Genomic DNA, 16,157 nt, shown 5'->3' with positions numbered 1-16,157 from the left:
ACTGGGCAGGTTTGAACTCTGTGGAAGGACAGAAGATTTGGAGATTATTGACCTTCACACCACATTGCAAAGTCCACCTGTCACTAAAGCTTATGTTTAACAAGATGGCATGAAGGGCCCGAAGTAATGGGGTACAGTATTCATACGGATATAAACTGTCCAAGCAAAGGGCTGGTCCAGCCTGTCTCTTTTTCCTCCTGTCTCCTGCCCCCTATGTCTCACAGCTGTGCCCCTTTGCCCTTGTTCTGACTCTTTCCTGATCCTCCCATCAGGTGACAATTTGAATTTTAAAGCCATTTACACTCCAAAAGGTGCATAATCAGATTTTTATCCTGTACTTTTCTGATGTGACTTTTTTATTATGACATCAAGTGCTGACCCATAATAACGATGTAAATGCCCACTTTAATGTCTATTACCAGTATCTGCAGATGCATATAAAATTATAGTATCATCACATAACTACATATTAACCTCTTGAGCTCCATGACAGACAAACTCTCCAGGGAACACTGTATTCCAATTCTCAATTACCAGCAGTAGTTCAGTGACACGCAGTAGAAGTTGTACTCATCCAATATCCTGAACACTCAAGATACTTGCAGAATGACAGAAAGCAGTCACATACCACGTCTGGTGTTTCCAGTTGCCAGCTATTTGTGACAAGCATTTGGGTCCTTCCCAGGAACACATAGACAGCTACATTTAAGTATACATACAGGCTGAATGTAGCTTACCCAAAATAAATACATGGCTTTCAGCAAAGCTGTTTCTGAGTTATGTGGTAGTGCACAATCATCACGTTACCCACAGTGACTAGCAGAGAGAAGATAAGGTGTACAGCAACATACTGTGTGTCGTCTTTTATGCTTCTGTTGAGCAAACAATGCACTTTACTTAGAAGATGCTCATTTAGCACAGGTGGAAAGGTGGAATGTGTGAGCAAGGAGTGATGTGGTCCACAATACTTTATCACAAGGATAAGGATGGCGTAACTGCAGCTACCTGCCCAGCCTCAAGATGGTATTTGTAGAAATTCAAACATTCTGGTTTTAATCTTTCAGGTTAATGGCATCTGTTTACATTAGAGATTGAGTATTCCGCTGCAAACACAGCCTGCCAGCCCACATCTGACAAAACAATCCTACCAAAATTTGGAGAGGGGCGCTGTTTGGTTGGTTGTTTTTTGTTTTGTTTTTTAGAAGATTTAGATCTAAGAGTCAATAGGAAAAGCAGAACAAAACACAGGATAATAAAGATGAAACTTAGTACCATTTTGTTCTTCACACCTTTCCCCTTCTTTCTGATACAGCTCAGGCAGATGATTGATTCTGGTTCCAAAGAGGGTCCCTGGCCCTAGGGCATTCCTCCCAAAGTACACACTAAGATTTCTGATATTTTAAAACTCTGCTGAATTGGGCATTAACAGGCAGCCTATGACTTGTTAAATAACAACCAGGTTTTCTGCACTTTGTGGTCATTACTTTGGAGTTTAGGAAAAAGAATCAGAGGACAACACTTGAAATGCCAGTGCAAGACATGAGTCAATGGGCATATTGTCCTGTGGTGTTCAGATAAAAGTATACAAAGTGTAGCTGCGCAAGAGGATGTTTTCACCTACCTATTGTTCTTTCCCAATTTGTAGTAGACAAGCTAGTTCACAGCAGATCCTCTGTGATACTGTGCATTCAGGTTACTCTTCCACTTTCAACTCTTTTGAAACCCAGGAACCACAGATCTTTCCAGAGACAAAGTATAATTTGGGAAGCTAAATACCCTACAGGGAATCCCCAATACAAAGTGAATGCATACCAAGAATTCATATCTCAAAAATGAATAATATATATATACACACACATCTGGTCACAGATAAAAATACTCAAAAGTGAAGAAATCAATTGCCATCCTGATTTGTCACCCTGTGCATACACATTACAACAACACCAAATCAAATGATCAGAGAGTCTATTTTCTATGAGGCTCTGGCTTCATACAGAGCACAGAACACACATCTCTAGAGAGGTGAGGGCCAAAGTTCTGGAGATGAAAGCAATTGACCACCAGCCTTGGAGAGCTGCCTGCCTGTTGCCATCTCTCTGGTATTTGACAAGTCAGAGAGAGACTTAAACAATGAGGACAGTGCTCCTCACCTCATCAGTAATTGTGGTTGGATTTACAAAAGCTCTGAGCACTCATAGCTGCTATGGAAGTTTGTAGAAAATGTGTTCTGGATCTACAAAAGGCTACAAAGTAAGCCACTCTAAATTGTCAGTGCCCAGGCATCTCACAGATCATTCTTAGTTTTTGCTTCAGTCATTCTGACTTAAATTCCCCATCTACAAAATAAGTGTGACAATAACATCCAAATTCTCAGCACAGAAATAAATTCATTAACATTCTAAGCTGCCATAGCAGGAGGTACCCTAAAGACATCAAAAAACAAATTACTTCTCTCTTCAGAGTGAAGGCTGGATGCTGTGCAGTAAATAAAACTTTAAGTCAGTCTAAATGAGGAAAAAACAAAACAAACAACAAAACAAACAAACAAAACCACAAAACAACACCAAAAAACCAAACCCAGGCAGCTGTACATTCAGAGAACCTCAACCCTTCTACACTTACTGAGGTGGGAACCTAATGTGAAAGGGAAGTGGGGAGGATGGAACGGCACAGGACACACGACCCTCAAACTCACCAACAAATCATGCAACTGCTTGACCACATTGTGCCGTGTGTGCAGAAGGGCACTGATTACAGCACCCTGGCTGCTTGACTTGTAGCCTTGTTTGTCAAGGGAGCACAAATGTTCAAGTTTGTTTTCTCTTTTATTGGGGGAGCGGGGCTAAAGAAGGTACTTGTTTGAATGTCTAAATAAATACGTAAGCAGAGGAAGCCTGTGGCTTACAGCCGTGCGGCCTAACGTGGTCAGGAGCGGGGGAAATGCCACCTGCCCCGGGGTAGCCCTGAGGCAGCCCTGGCACTGCTGGAGTGCAGGCCAGTGGCTGCATCTCACAGTCCCTTCTCTCCTCTCCTGGGAATCAGACCCTGCACTCCTCATTCCTACTCCTTGCTGTCTCCGCAGCACCTGCAAGGACCAGCAAGGGTTAGAAGGCTCAGGTAAGCTCCCCTTGCTGCTTTAGGCTCCTTTCATGGTGGCACTGGACAGCTGGCAATGAAAAGCACTTCTTTCACTCACTGTACAACACTCGGCATTAAGAGCCTCTTCACCTCTGGCTTTCTCAAAATGCAAATGCCCGTTTCCCCATGATGGGGGCTCAATGAGTTCAAGCATTTGCAAATTATGTGATGAGACAGGATGAAGAAAAGTCCTAAGGCAATGCTGGTGAACCTCTTGGAAAGCTGGTGTCAAAATTACTAGAAAAAAACTTCAGTATCAGTGCTGGGATTAGTTCAGCAGAACCAACGGTTTGCCATCACTGCCCCTGCAGGCAGACTGTGAGGAAAAAGCTATCACACTTCTCAAAGTTAAGATTTCTCCAACTAGGTGCCATTTTAAAAGTGTGTTTTGCAAAATCCATGTGTTTCATCTGTCTAATGGCAGCAACTCTTAAGATCTGCTCTTGTTCTCATCTTTAGATACCTCCTGTTGCTCTCCCACTAGAAATGAAGGAAAACAATGTAATTTAGCATTTCAAAACTCTATACTATGTTCAATTTAGAAACTATAACAAGTACCTGCTTTTACTTAAATGGAAAACAAATGTACCCCCAGATTTGCAATACCCTTTATTTAGATGTGATAAATCCTCCATTATTATGTAGCAATTCTACTTGTATTCATTTGCAGTTTCAGTTTCATTTGATTGTCTGAGCTGGAAAAGTGTGAAGCAAGCATGGTCTGAAAAACATCAAAACAGATAAAAGCCATCACAGTTGGCCCTTTTACTGAATTTACCACCAACTACTCAAACTGAACTGAGGAATTTCTCAGCCCTTGGGTGCAAAATTAAGGATGTGTGAACAAGAACCATTCAGTTGCCTTTTTTTAATAGAAAGGCCTCCAATTATCAAATGAAATGCTTCATTCCTCAGAGAGGAAAAAAAAAAAAAAAAAGGTGGAAGACTGAACCAGATCATAATGACTTTTAGAGATCTGACATTTTTGACTGTTACCCACAGCTGATCATGTTTGCCAAACTGGGGCATTTCTCATAAGAGAATCTATTGTTAAGAGTTCTTTTCTCCTTGCTCTCAACAAAAATCAGCACATTTCACCAGGAGCACTTCCCCGTTGTTGTAAGTGTAGCTTGCAGAGGAGAGAGGAAAATCATCACTTTTAAAAATTGGGCACTCCTATCCTCCCCAATATAGTGTTGAGAACTTAAAGAAGTTTCCAAAGGATCTTGATCCTTTTGTTTAAAAGCATTCAATCAGCTTGGGATCTGATTTTTTACAATTTATTCTTTGGAATAGTTAATATACAGGGAGTCCTGGTTTGTTGCTTCCACAAGTGTGTGTAGCTATGAATACCAGAACACAAATATATGCAGAAGATTCAAAGCCCACTGATCATTTGAAGCCACTGTTATCACACTAAAGAAGAATTATGCCAATCTATATTAAAAGGATGTTAGCATTGGCAAAATGAATAGATATCCATTAAACTCTCAACTGAGACTGACCTGTTCATTTGAATGAAACCCCTTTTGGCACTGGGCAGATCCGAAGCAGCGACTTGGAAGTGAAAGGCTAGTTGAGGAATTCTGGAATTGTTTCAAATTCCAAACAGGGAACATCTTACTTGTTTAGAGACAAAGTCATGATAAACTGGGAAACAAAAACAAGGAACGGACATGATAAATTACCTCAAATCTCTCACTAAAGTTTGCAGTTCAAAGGAATAATAGTAACTCTCTATAGACCTTCAGGCTACAGTTTATACTTCAGGAAATAGTCAAGGAAGCATGTAGATTATGGACATTCCAATACTGTAAATCCAGTCAGATGTCAGCAAAGTCTCTCTTCTCCCACTCACAACCCAGTTCGCTTTGTATCAGATAAAACATTTATTTCATATATCAATTTATTTCCAGCTTCTATAATCAGAACAAAGATTCTGCAAGAGCCTTGTTCAGAGAATACACATCGTGTTTAGGAGAGAGGAATACAAGGAAGAATCTTCCTTATTTATATGTTACCCCCAAAATAGAGTCCTAGGAACTGAGAGTCCAATCCCTATCAAACAGTTAAAACTTACAACTCCATAAAACATTTGGGACACGCACTATGCGGCTCTTTAAAGGTTTTGAGTAGACCCATTTGTGAACTATCACTAGGAAAGCCCCCTGGCACAGAAAGAGGAAGCTACAACACAGCTGACAGTAGCTTTGGCTCTCTGCTCTTGCCAGACTTGAGAGAAAATTCAGCAGCTTCAGCAGTGCCCAGGGGCTCTGGTCAGGCCAGACCAGTCTCAGTTCACAGCATCTTACAAGAGCTTCCAGCAATGAGGTCTCATTCACACACACCAGTCTGGGCAACGGAAACAAATGCTACCGTGGGACATGAACACCATGTCCAGGACTTGAGATCTGAAGCAACAGTTCAAATGTGCCACTATTCCAGCATTGGGATTTTTCATTTATTTTGAAACAAAGATACAGCGTAATGTATTTTAAAGCTGAGAAACCCGAACAAGTGACTACTCCCTAATGTTCAAAAACACACTACCAGAAAACTGCTTCCTCCAGCTGCACAGTCTCCTCCCAGATGAGTGGAAAAGAGCTCTTCCACTTGGAGAAACCTACCATCTGCTCCTTCAGTGTGACGGTGAAGGTTACAGTCACCAAAATGGCACTCCTATAATGAGGCATCTTCCTTCTATGCCATGAGAGGAAAAAGCAGAAGCCACTGCTATAGTGATTAAGAAAGGTATTGCATACTTTTTTGACAAGTATCCTATCAAATTATAATAAGCCCACCAATACTCTCCCTCCTCTGCTTCTGATTTCAATGCAGGGTGCAGGCAGTCCACATAGCTGAGAAAAAGAACCGAGACAGAGCAGCTGAAGCTGAGTATGTACACAGAGAACACTACCTGAGGCAACAGAACTCAGCTGCCAGTACAGGAAGAAAGGAGGAATTCTCCACCGAGGATGCTCTTTGTGTAGGGTCTGAAGATTGCACACTTGTATGTCATTACACTATTCACAAATAAACTGGCATGCAGAAACAATGTTTTGTTTCATTTGGCACAGAATTTTTTACTCACCTCATCTTCCCATGCAAATTTCACTACAGTCTTTTGGTAACACTATAAAACTGCCATCATCATGATTTTTCCCTATGTTTCCCAAAACACTTCCCGTTTTTCAACAGACCTCTACACTGTAGAAAAGAACATCTTCTGTCTTCTCTGAGGTTCTAAACCAGAAGCAACTATCATTTCATGTAGACTTCACTATAAAATTGACCATTCATTGTCTTTTAGATGCCTCTATATTGATTTCAATGGCTTATATTTGGCCACAACATTCCTTCCATAAAGCTGCCGTCTTCAAATGGAAGTCTGGAGATACACAGAAGCTACTGCTTCCCACAGTACTTTGTTCCAGTAGTTAACTCGTCCTCACTGTTAAAAGCTCAATCCCTACTTCTAACTTGAATTCATTTGGCTTTAGCTTCAAGTTCATTTTTATGCTCATCTGCTCAAGTCGAGACACTTTATTACCTAGTATTTCCACTTCCATAAAGGACCTTCTAGTACCCAGACAAGATATCTCTAATCCTCATCCTCTTCTGATAAAATTAAATGGACTGAGCACTCAAGTATTCCAAATTAGAAAAACTGTCAGTCCAAAATCGCACTGTAATACAGGCATGGAAATGCAATGCATTTTAGAAAAAAGAAAAAGAAAAAAAATACTCTTACTTTCTATGATCTTGTGCATTGAAAAGCAGTGATAAGAACTTGAGATTCAGAGTCAACTGCCTGAATACCACTTTTATGGTCATGTTACAGCAGTGTTTGGGCAGCAAGGGCTAGCATGATGTTTGGATATATGAGTACATGAAGCTTGAATAGCAACAGGGGAACAAGTATTCCTGCCTCTGTGAAGAATACTCTAAGGGTAGACGGTAGAACTGAATGCAGATGGATGTGGAATACTGTGGATTTTCATGCAGGAGCACAATCAAAGTTTAAGTGGCAAGTTTTTACAGTGTGAAGCTTATGAAAAATGACTTATATGAGTTAGTGGATTACATAGGACTTGTTGACTGGGTATAGGTAGTTACACATGACAGAAGCCTAATTCTAATGGAATAATAGGATTTTTCAACCTTCCTGAAAAAAAAAAAAATCATAGCAAGAAACAAAATCAGGATGTTGATAGTAGGAAAAAACTATTCCAAGAGAAAATGCAATTTCCTTATAAAGAGGGTAATCAATAAGGAAAATGATTACCAAGAAAGATGAGCTAACCCTTACTTGATGTTTTTCAAGTCAGATTACATGTCCTTCTAAAGTATAATTAAATGCAGTTCCAGGATAAATACTATAGCCACAAGGTTCACAAAAGATTTATCCAGCCTTGAAGAACAAATTTGTTAACCTTTTTGAGACAGGACACTGGGCTAAGACCATGTAAAAGGAAAGTATCACTCTATTAACTATGTCATCCTTACAGTACCCCCTAGACATCCAAACCCAGCCACTGTGAGAGACAGAATCCCGAGTCAGACAGACCTTTGGTCTGACCCAGTGCAGCCATTTTTATGCTGTTCATCCAGTTTCCTTCAGAGGTTACACAGAAAGGCAGTTTTGCAAAACCCTGATTACCCTTCATAATACTAGTAGCTCTGCTTTAAGACAACGAATACTCTGGGTCATACACACAGGGATCAGCAATATTTTTTCAGATTACAGTCTGCAGGTATATTTTGTGTCTTTCTCTGATGTAACAGGCTGTGCCAGTGCATTTCGACTTTTACCAGTTCTTTGAGTTGGTACAAGAACTCTTTATCAACTCTCTGGAGCCACACCAACAGCCAGGTTTGCAGTTGAGAGGCATTTTACCCACATTAAAGTGGAGAAGGGTGTTGAAGTTTCCCTCTGTCTCCACAACATAAATCTGTATGTCACCTGATTAAGGGCCAGCCATGCCCTGGTCACCATTCAGTGTCCCTGCACTTGTCTATAGCACAGTTTACTTTCTTAAGAATAAGATGCTTTGGTATAATTAAGACCTTATGTTCTCTATGCTGAGTTCAATCCTTGTACTGGGTAAAAGCATGTTGTCTCAAGCACAAAACACAAACAGGATCACAATGAGAACATAAGTTTATCCTCCTTGGTAGTCTCCCAACAGAGTAGTAATAAAAAAAGTTTTCTCAATACATGACTGGTCATGTCCTACACTTTTGCTTCACTGAAATGTTCTCTGGTTGCAAAACTTCCTCAAGACAACAAAGCAAAGTTCTTATTCACTTTACATAATTCCTTTTCAATATCCAGGCATATACATTGTTTTCTGTAGCATCTTCTCCCTTCAGTGGAGAAAGGGTTACAATAAGAGAAGCACTCAATCACCCTTCTTGTTGCCCTTCCTCCAATTTCCCTTCTCACACTCTGCCCACTGAGCAGGTCTCTGCAACAGCCACAAAGTCACAGCATGGGCTTCTACAATTCCAAGGACAGCACTAACCCTCTCAATGTCATTATTCAGGACAGCTGGCAGGACACACCTCTGCATGACACAATCATGAAGCTAATCTATCATCCAATAGCACTAGCCACAGCCTCTTACGAATTTCTCTCCAGCTACTGTTTTGTTGCCTTATTCACTCTTTATCTTATAACCACAAATCCATGAAGCCAGAAACTACATTACTGTAATTTACACTTCTCCAGTACCTACCAAACTAGGCATTAAGCCTCACTGGAACTACTGAAAATGTGTAAAGAACAACTACTAAATGTGCTCCTTTGAGCTCTCGATCTCTCTTTCACTGAATGTCCATCTTCTCCCTGTACATAAATAAAGCCTTGTTTTCAAAAGCATGTCATCGTAAGACTGATCTCTGTCACCTATGATGAATTGTGGCAAGTGCATGAGGTCCTCAGTGAGAGGAAGGTGTATGTATCATGTTATCTTTCTAAAAAAGCAGGAAGGGGGATCTGGTGAATGACTGGCTAGTCAGCCCTAGCTTAATCCCTTGTAGCCTTACGGAGCAAGTTCTGGAAGCCATTTCCAGACACCCAAAGAACAAGAAGTTGACTTGGAACAGGCAGCCAGATTAAATGAAGGAGGATCATGCCTATGAACCTGACTGCCTTGTGTGATGAAATGACAGGCTCTGTGGATGTGTGGAAGGCAGTGGATGCTGTTTACATTTGACTTCAGCAAGCCTCATGATGTTCTCACAGAATCCTTCTAGTCAAACGAGGGAGCTTTGGACTGGATGCTGTCCATTAAGAAATGTCAGTGAGAAACTGGCTGAACTGTCAGGTTAAAAGAATAATGATCAATGGTTTGAAACCTGCATGATGGCCAGTTACAAAAAGCATGCCTCCAAAGACAACACTGCGATCAACACTGTTAAGTGATCATTAGTGACGTAGTAGAAGGAGACAGAACATATCCTCAGCAAGGTCAGCAATAATGGCATGTTGAGGAGGGGAGCCACCGATATGCTGGAGGGTAGGAGTACCAACTAGACAGACCCTGACAGATTGGAGGAATGAAAAGACAGAAACCTCATGAAGTTCATGAATAGAACAGGATAGAATACAATAGTTCAGTTGGAAGGGACCTACAACAATCATCTAGTCCAACTGCAAGGGCTGTCCAAAAGCTTAAGTATTTTATTAAGGGCATTGTCCAAATGCCTCAAACACTGACCGGCTTGGGGCAACAACCGCCTCTTTAAGAAGCTTGTTCCAGTGTTTGGCCACCCTCTCTATACAGAAGTGTTTCCTAATGTCAAGTCTGAACTTCCCCTGACACAGCTTTGAATGATTCCCACACGTCCTGTCACTGGATTACTAGGGAGGAGAGCTCAGCACCTCCACGTCCCCTCCTTATGAAGATGTAGAGAACAATGACGTCACCCCTCAGTCTCCTTTTCTCCAAACCAAAGCCCACATAGGACATGACTCCCAGCCACACCACCAGCTTTGTTGCCCTCCTCTGAATGCATTCAAAGACCTTCACATCCTTCTCAAACTGTGAGACCCAGAACTGCACGCAGTACTCAAGGTGAGGCCACACCAACACTAAATGCAGCAGGATAATAATCTCTTCTGACAAGCTGGTTCTGCTGTGGTTGGTGCACCCCAGGGTGCAGTTTGCCCTCCTGGCTGCCAGTGCACACACTGCTGACTCCTATGGAGCTGCTGCCGACCAGCACCCCAAGGTCCTTTTCTGTAAGGCTGCTCTCCAGCCACTCTTCTCTCAATTTATACTTGTGTCCAGCATTACTCCATCCCAGGTGCAGAATCAGGCATTTGTTCTTGTTAAATTTCATGCCACTGATGATTGCCTAATGCTCCACTCTATCTAGATACCTCTGCAAAGACTCTTGTCCCTTGAGGGTGAATGGCACCTCCCAGTTTAGCATCATCAGCAAACTTGCTAATGGTGCAGTCAACTCCTGCATCCAAATCATTGATAAAAATACTGAACAAAACTGTCCCTAGCATTGAGCCCTGAGAACACCGCTGGTGACTGGTTTCCAGCCAGATGTAGCCCCATTCACCACAACCCTTTGAGCCCCACTGTTTACCCAGTTCTTCACCCAGTGCACTGCATACCAGTTCATCTCACAGTTGGACAACTTGTCCAGAAGGATGCTGTGAGGGACAGTATCAAAAACCTTACTAAAATCCATAAAAAAATACATCTACCACTTTCTCTTTAACCCCTAGGGGGATGACCTTATCACAGAAGGATGTTAAATTACTTAAACAGGACTTTCGCTTTATGAACCCATGTTGACTGTGCCTGATGAGTGCATTGTCCTTCAAATGCCTTTAAGAGCACCCTGTATGATCTCCTCCATACTTTTTCCAGGTACTGAGGTTAGACTAACAGGTCTGTAGTTTCTTGGGTCTTCCCTCACACCCTTCTTGTTAACTGGAATAATATTGGCTAGCTTCCAGTCAGCAGGGACTTCCCTAGACTCTCAAGACCTTTGGCAGACAACTGAGAGGGATCCTGCTGTAATATCCACCATCTCCTTCAGTACTCTGGGATGAATCCCATCAGGCCCCATGGACTTGTGAACATTCAGCTTACAATTTCATTGTCCACAAATGGAAAGTCACTGTTTCCAGTGTCATGGTCGTTCAACTCAGAGGACCACGCAGGGGTCTATCAGTATTATTAGAGATCTGGGTAAAAAATTAAAAATTTAATGCCTCCACTTCTTCTTCAACCTGATTTGTCTGGTGACTATCTTCAACAAGTCTTTCCAATGTTTTCCTCGGACCTCCTCTTGCTATTAGTGTACTTCAAAAAGCCTTTCTTGTTGTCTGACACAATACTGGTGAGTTTCAACTCCTAAGCTTTAGCCTTCTGTGCCTTCTCCCTGCACATGTGAACCACAGCTCTGTAATCTTCCTGCAAAGCCTGACCTTGCTTCCAGAGATCATACAATTTCTATTTCCTTCTGCATTCCAAGAGGACTTCCCTGTTCAGACAAAAAGGTCTTCTGCACTGACTGTTTGATTTTCAACACAAATGGATTGCCTGCTCTTGTGCTTTTAAAAGGTGGTTCTCAAAAGGTGACCAGCACATATGGACCCCTAAGGCCTCAAAAGCAGATTCCCAGAGGACACCACTAACTAGCTCACTGACTGGCTTTAGGATAGCTTTCTTGAAATCCAGGGTAGCAATTCTGCTGCAAATTTTTCTTATTACATCAAAAATTTTTAACAGAACAATTTTGTGATTACTGTGATCAAGACAGCCACCTACCAAGTCCTCCTCTATTCACAAAAAACAACTCTAGGAGGGCATCTTACCTACTTGGCTCACTGAGTACTTGTGACAAGCAATTATCTTTAACATACTTCAGGAATTTCCCAGACTTGCTTGTGACAGCAATATGGTACTCCCAGTTGATATCTGGGAAGCTGAAGTCTCCCATAAGGACAAGGAGAGAAGACAAAACTAGAAAAAGACTGGGGAGACCTGGTGGACAAGAAGTGGACTATGAGGGAGCTGTGTATCTTTGAAGCAATAATCACATAATGGACTGCTTTAGTAGAAGCACTGCTACCAAGTCAAGGCACATTATTACTACCCTGCTTCCCTGAAAATAAGACAGGGTTTTAATTTAATTTTTTGCTCCAAAAGATGCTTACGTTTTTACATGTACAGCTGTCTGGACACTATTTAAATTGGCTTTTTAAATGAATTGTAACTAGGGCTTATTTTTGGAGTAGGGCCTACATTTCAAGCATCCTCAAAAATCCCAAAAAATCATGCTAGGGCTTATTTTCGGTGAAACAGGGTATTATTCCTTTCTACTCAAACAATCAACATCTGAAGCACTGTGTCCTTCAGTGAGGGTATTGTGCAAGTACAGCATGAGTTCTAAGGAATCTGCTTTAGAGGAAAAGAGACAAAACAACCTATCTAGTTCACTCATCTAAGAATGCTGCAGATATTCAAATCTGCATCAAGCTACTGAAGTCTGAAAATGAATTTTGCTAAATACCCTGGAATAACAAGATATATGATTCATTTGGCTTGTCTGTCACTCGGGAGAATCAGATTTGGTTGAGAGCGTGACCTTCTAACATAAAAACAGAAAAGACAGGGCAGCTGCAAGCTCTTTAGTCTCTTGGCACTTCCAGATAGTTGCTACGGCAAGAAGTGTGGCTCACCAAGACAAGGTCTGCCACAGTTAATCTTCAGTACTGCCACAGGTACATTCAACCTTTAAGGGCAAGGAAAACCTCCTAGGAGCTTACAACCTAAGTAAGGGCTTAACCAAATGAACAGTGCTACTGACCTCAATAGGAAAATCTGATAAATTATCTTTCCCTTCCCCCAGAGAAAAATCATGTGAAGTCTGGCAACACCCCCTCTGCCGCAATGAGCGAGATGAAGGCTGTTGATTCGCTAACACCTCAAATACCTTTCTTATATAAGTTTTAAAACTGTCCTGACATCACAGAAGAAACAGAACGACCCTGAACAATACTCAGAATGTAGCAAGATGTATCAGAATTGTTTTTTAAAAGGGGACCACAAAAGCCAAAATTTAAAATTTTAGCTGAACATTCAGTAATCTGAGCAAGTCTGTTGAACAGACTCAAACCAACAGAGGTTGTGGAGGACCTTCATGGGACTGAAAATATTCAACTGCACAAATGCTCTTTCAAGGAACCACTCCCCGTCACTAAACCAGCCTGCAATTAGGTTACAAGGCTTCCAATCCTAAAATTTATCTGCAGATTGTCAGGAGAATGTGACCACCTTTTCCCTTCACTGTGTTGATGAGCACTAGCCAGTCAAGCTACTGCTCTTCAGGTTTACCTGCTCTCTGTGTGTTCTACATTACAGGCTCTCCAGTGCTGAGCTTCCTGTGCTCTTAAGCACCACTGCTTGTAATAAATTCAAAATAAGACAATCCAATGACTACTTTAAAAACAGGAACGCCCTCCACAAAATCCTTGCAGCTTATCCCATAAACCAAACTGACCTCTGGAGTCCATCAGCAAGGTAAAAAGGCTTTCCCTGTTCTAAATAGTCCTAAAATGTACCACCAAAAAAAAAAAAAAAAAAAGTTTTGAGAGGGATTTACATGGACAGATAAGACAGTCTGCTCAGGCTGCGAAATATAAATCAAATTTGGATCTCTCCCCAAGAATAAGTAGGTATTAAGGGATCAGACATGGGCAATGTGTCTGTAACATAACTGTATTTGTCAATCGTGATTTAGTGAGTCATTCAATTTGTGTTTTCTGTATGTTATGACCATTTAACATTTTAATACACAGTTAAATATAAATCACTGTTTTATATCCTCACAATCAAATCTGTCCATCAGCTATTTGATTTATAACAGAGTACAGAACACTGCAAAACCACTAAAAACATGTAGATTTTGCTATCTTTTTAAAAGTGCTAACTGCACTAACTGCAACATTCAAAATGAATTTCACAAGCTTAAACTGTCCTGTCTGGAAAGTTCCATCCGGTGAGGAAAGCGAAAGGAGTTTTATGCATACAAGTATATCCTATTTTTAAAGGACTTAAGCAGCCATGAGGTCACCTGTTCCTTGACATACTTTATACAGGTATATATTCTAAAAACATACCCCAAAATAAGCTCTAGACAGAGTAATTCAAGAAAAGTAACTGGAGTGTGATCAAGAATTCAAGAAAATAGGGAAAAAAAACCACTATGCATATATTCTGCAACACAGACATAACAGGGGACCAAGTGGAAGTGCTATGAAGAGCAGTGAATCTCTTGTGTATGTTGCAGAGTAAAGTACAATCATCTGTAGGTGGAGACGCCTCCAGCAGATATAGCAGACAATACTTCTTCAAGGGAGGGAAACCATGAGACAGAAGTGGTCTGATCGATACCCAGAATGCCCTGAACTCAGGTGATATTTTAAATGGTTTTTTTGTTCAATGGCACTTTAACTTCAATGGCAAGCATCCTTTAGAAACGTTGTTATTTTTTAATTTATACACCAAGAAACTGAAGTTTTGTATATCATCTGCCATACTTCAAGGATATTCACAGATCCAGGTTCCTTCCAGGATACCAGCTTGCACATTTATGTCCAAGTAGTTCTCCCCAAATCCTTATCCAGTAAGACATTTAGGAAAGAACATGCAATACACAAGCAAGATCAAATACATTCAGAATAAGGGAGAAGGAAAAAGTCTAGTGGGCCATGCTACCAGTGAGCCAATGGCAACTGCTGAATGGACAAGCACTGTATTTGCTTCGCTGGAAGCAACATGATTCGAGTCCATTAGCACATGGCCTGAAAGCATTCTACTAATACAGATTTCAGGTTCTGTGTTTCAACTTGTTTGCATTCCCCCCAGCCAAGAAATCCTTCTGGTCTGGAAGAAAGCAGGGGGAGAGTTTTGCCTCCCTGAGCGGTAAGAGGACTTTCACCCCAAAAACGCCAAATCCACAAACAAGCAACATGTCCAGGACGTGAATAAAGATCTGAAAGCCCAAAAGAATCTGTACATGACCCAGCACATATAAGCTGGCATGAGGGAAGGAGATGAATGCATAATAAATACAGCAATAACAAGAACATTTAAAAAAAAACAAAACACTGCGGTCCCAACACTGATTACCTTTTTTAAAACACCGATTCACAAACATGATTTAAGTATGCGGGGCACGCAGATCAGTCTGGATGATGGCACGCATCATGCACCAATACTGAAGATATTGCTACTGCCAAACAAGATGTTTGGAGAAGACACACACCAGAGTCAAACACTTCCAAAATCCAGCAAGCTTTTACAGTTGCAATGTGTCCTTTCAGCCGTATCCAGGGCTCTTCTCTGGTGGCATTTTAAAAAAGCTACTGGAGGCAGCAACAGTGGCTTTCTCAGCTGCTGGTGGCTTCCCTGTCCACTCAGAGTTCTGGGATCTCAGGGATGGTGCTGCTGGTAGCTCTGACTCTGCTGCATCCATGTGGACAGATGAAGTTGCTGGAATATAAAATTGCAGGGAAGGGGGAACAGAGGAATAGAGAAGGACAATAAAAGGGTTAGAACAAGGGACTTCATGGCAAATGCCTCAATATATAATTTCTTATATGAAGGTGTTATTTACTAAGTTCCTAAAAGATCCCCCATGAAATTCCTTTGAAGTACAGGTTTTTGACAGCACTAACAACTTTGCCTAATAAGTCTCACATTTGGAATTCCCAAGTTTCCAGCCCACTAACTAGATCCCTTACTCAAAGTTTCTGTTGAAAATCAAGAGCTTTAGCTGTCCCATACTTAAACTGAACCAGTTCATAATCACTGAACTGAAGATAACATGATCTCTCCACAGAGACTCAACTAACCCTGTATCTAAGAATTTTGAAATCCCCAAAGGCTCAGCAAATTTCAGGTTGCAAATGCCAGGTAAAGAGGAAAACATCCCATTTGTCCTTACTGAGTAAGAACCTCCACATATACCCAATATAGTAAATC

General features: G+C 41.2%; 1 protein-coding gene across 6 annotated transcripts in view; it reads right to left on the bottom strand.

Annotated features, from left to right (window-relative positions):
* Positions 1–385: 385 nt before the first annotated feature.
* The window catches only part of GPATCH2L (G-patch domain containing 2 like), a 50,341-nt gene continuing 34,569 nt past the window's right edge, over positions 386–16,157 (bottom strand). For 5 of the 6 annotated variants that reach the window (XM_071809466.1, XM_065839371.2, XM_065839372.2 and 2 more), the window contains exon 10: positions 386–15,665. In XM_071809466.1, coding sequence (XP_071665567.1) covers positions 15,493–15,665 — 173 coding nt within the window. In that variant the 3' untranslated portion in view covers positions 386–15,492. The remainder of the gene's footprint in view (positions 15,666–16,157) is intronic. The other variant, XR_011739403.1, reaches the window with a different exon arrangement.

Source organism: Patagioenas fasciata, chromosome 5 (assembly GCF_037038585.1).
Source record: "Patagioenas fasciata isolate bPatFas1 chromosome 5, bPatFas1.hap1, whole genome shotgun sequence".
NCBI classification, from domain to species: Eukaryota; Metazoa; Chordata; class Aves; order Columbiformes; family Columbidae; genus Patagioenas; species Patagioenas fasciata.
The sequence above is the reverse complement of the archived record's forward strand: the minus strand, read 5'-3'. Positions and strand labels throughout refer to the sequence as shown.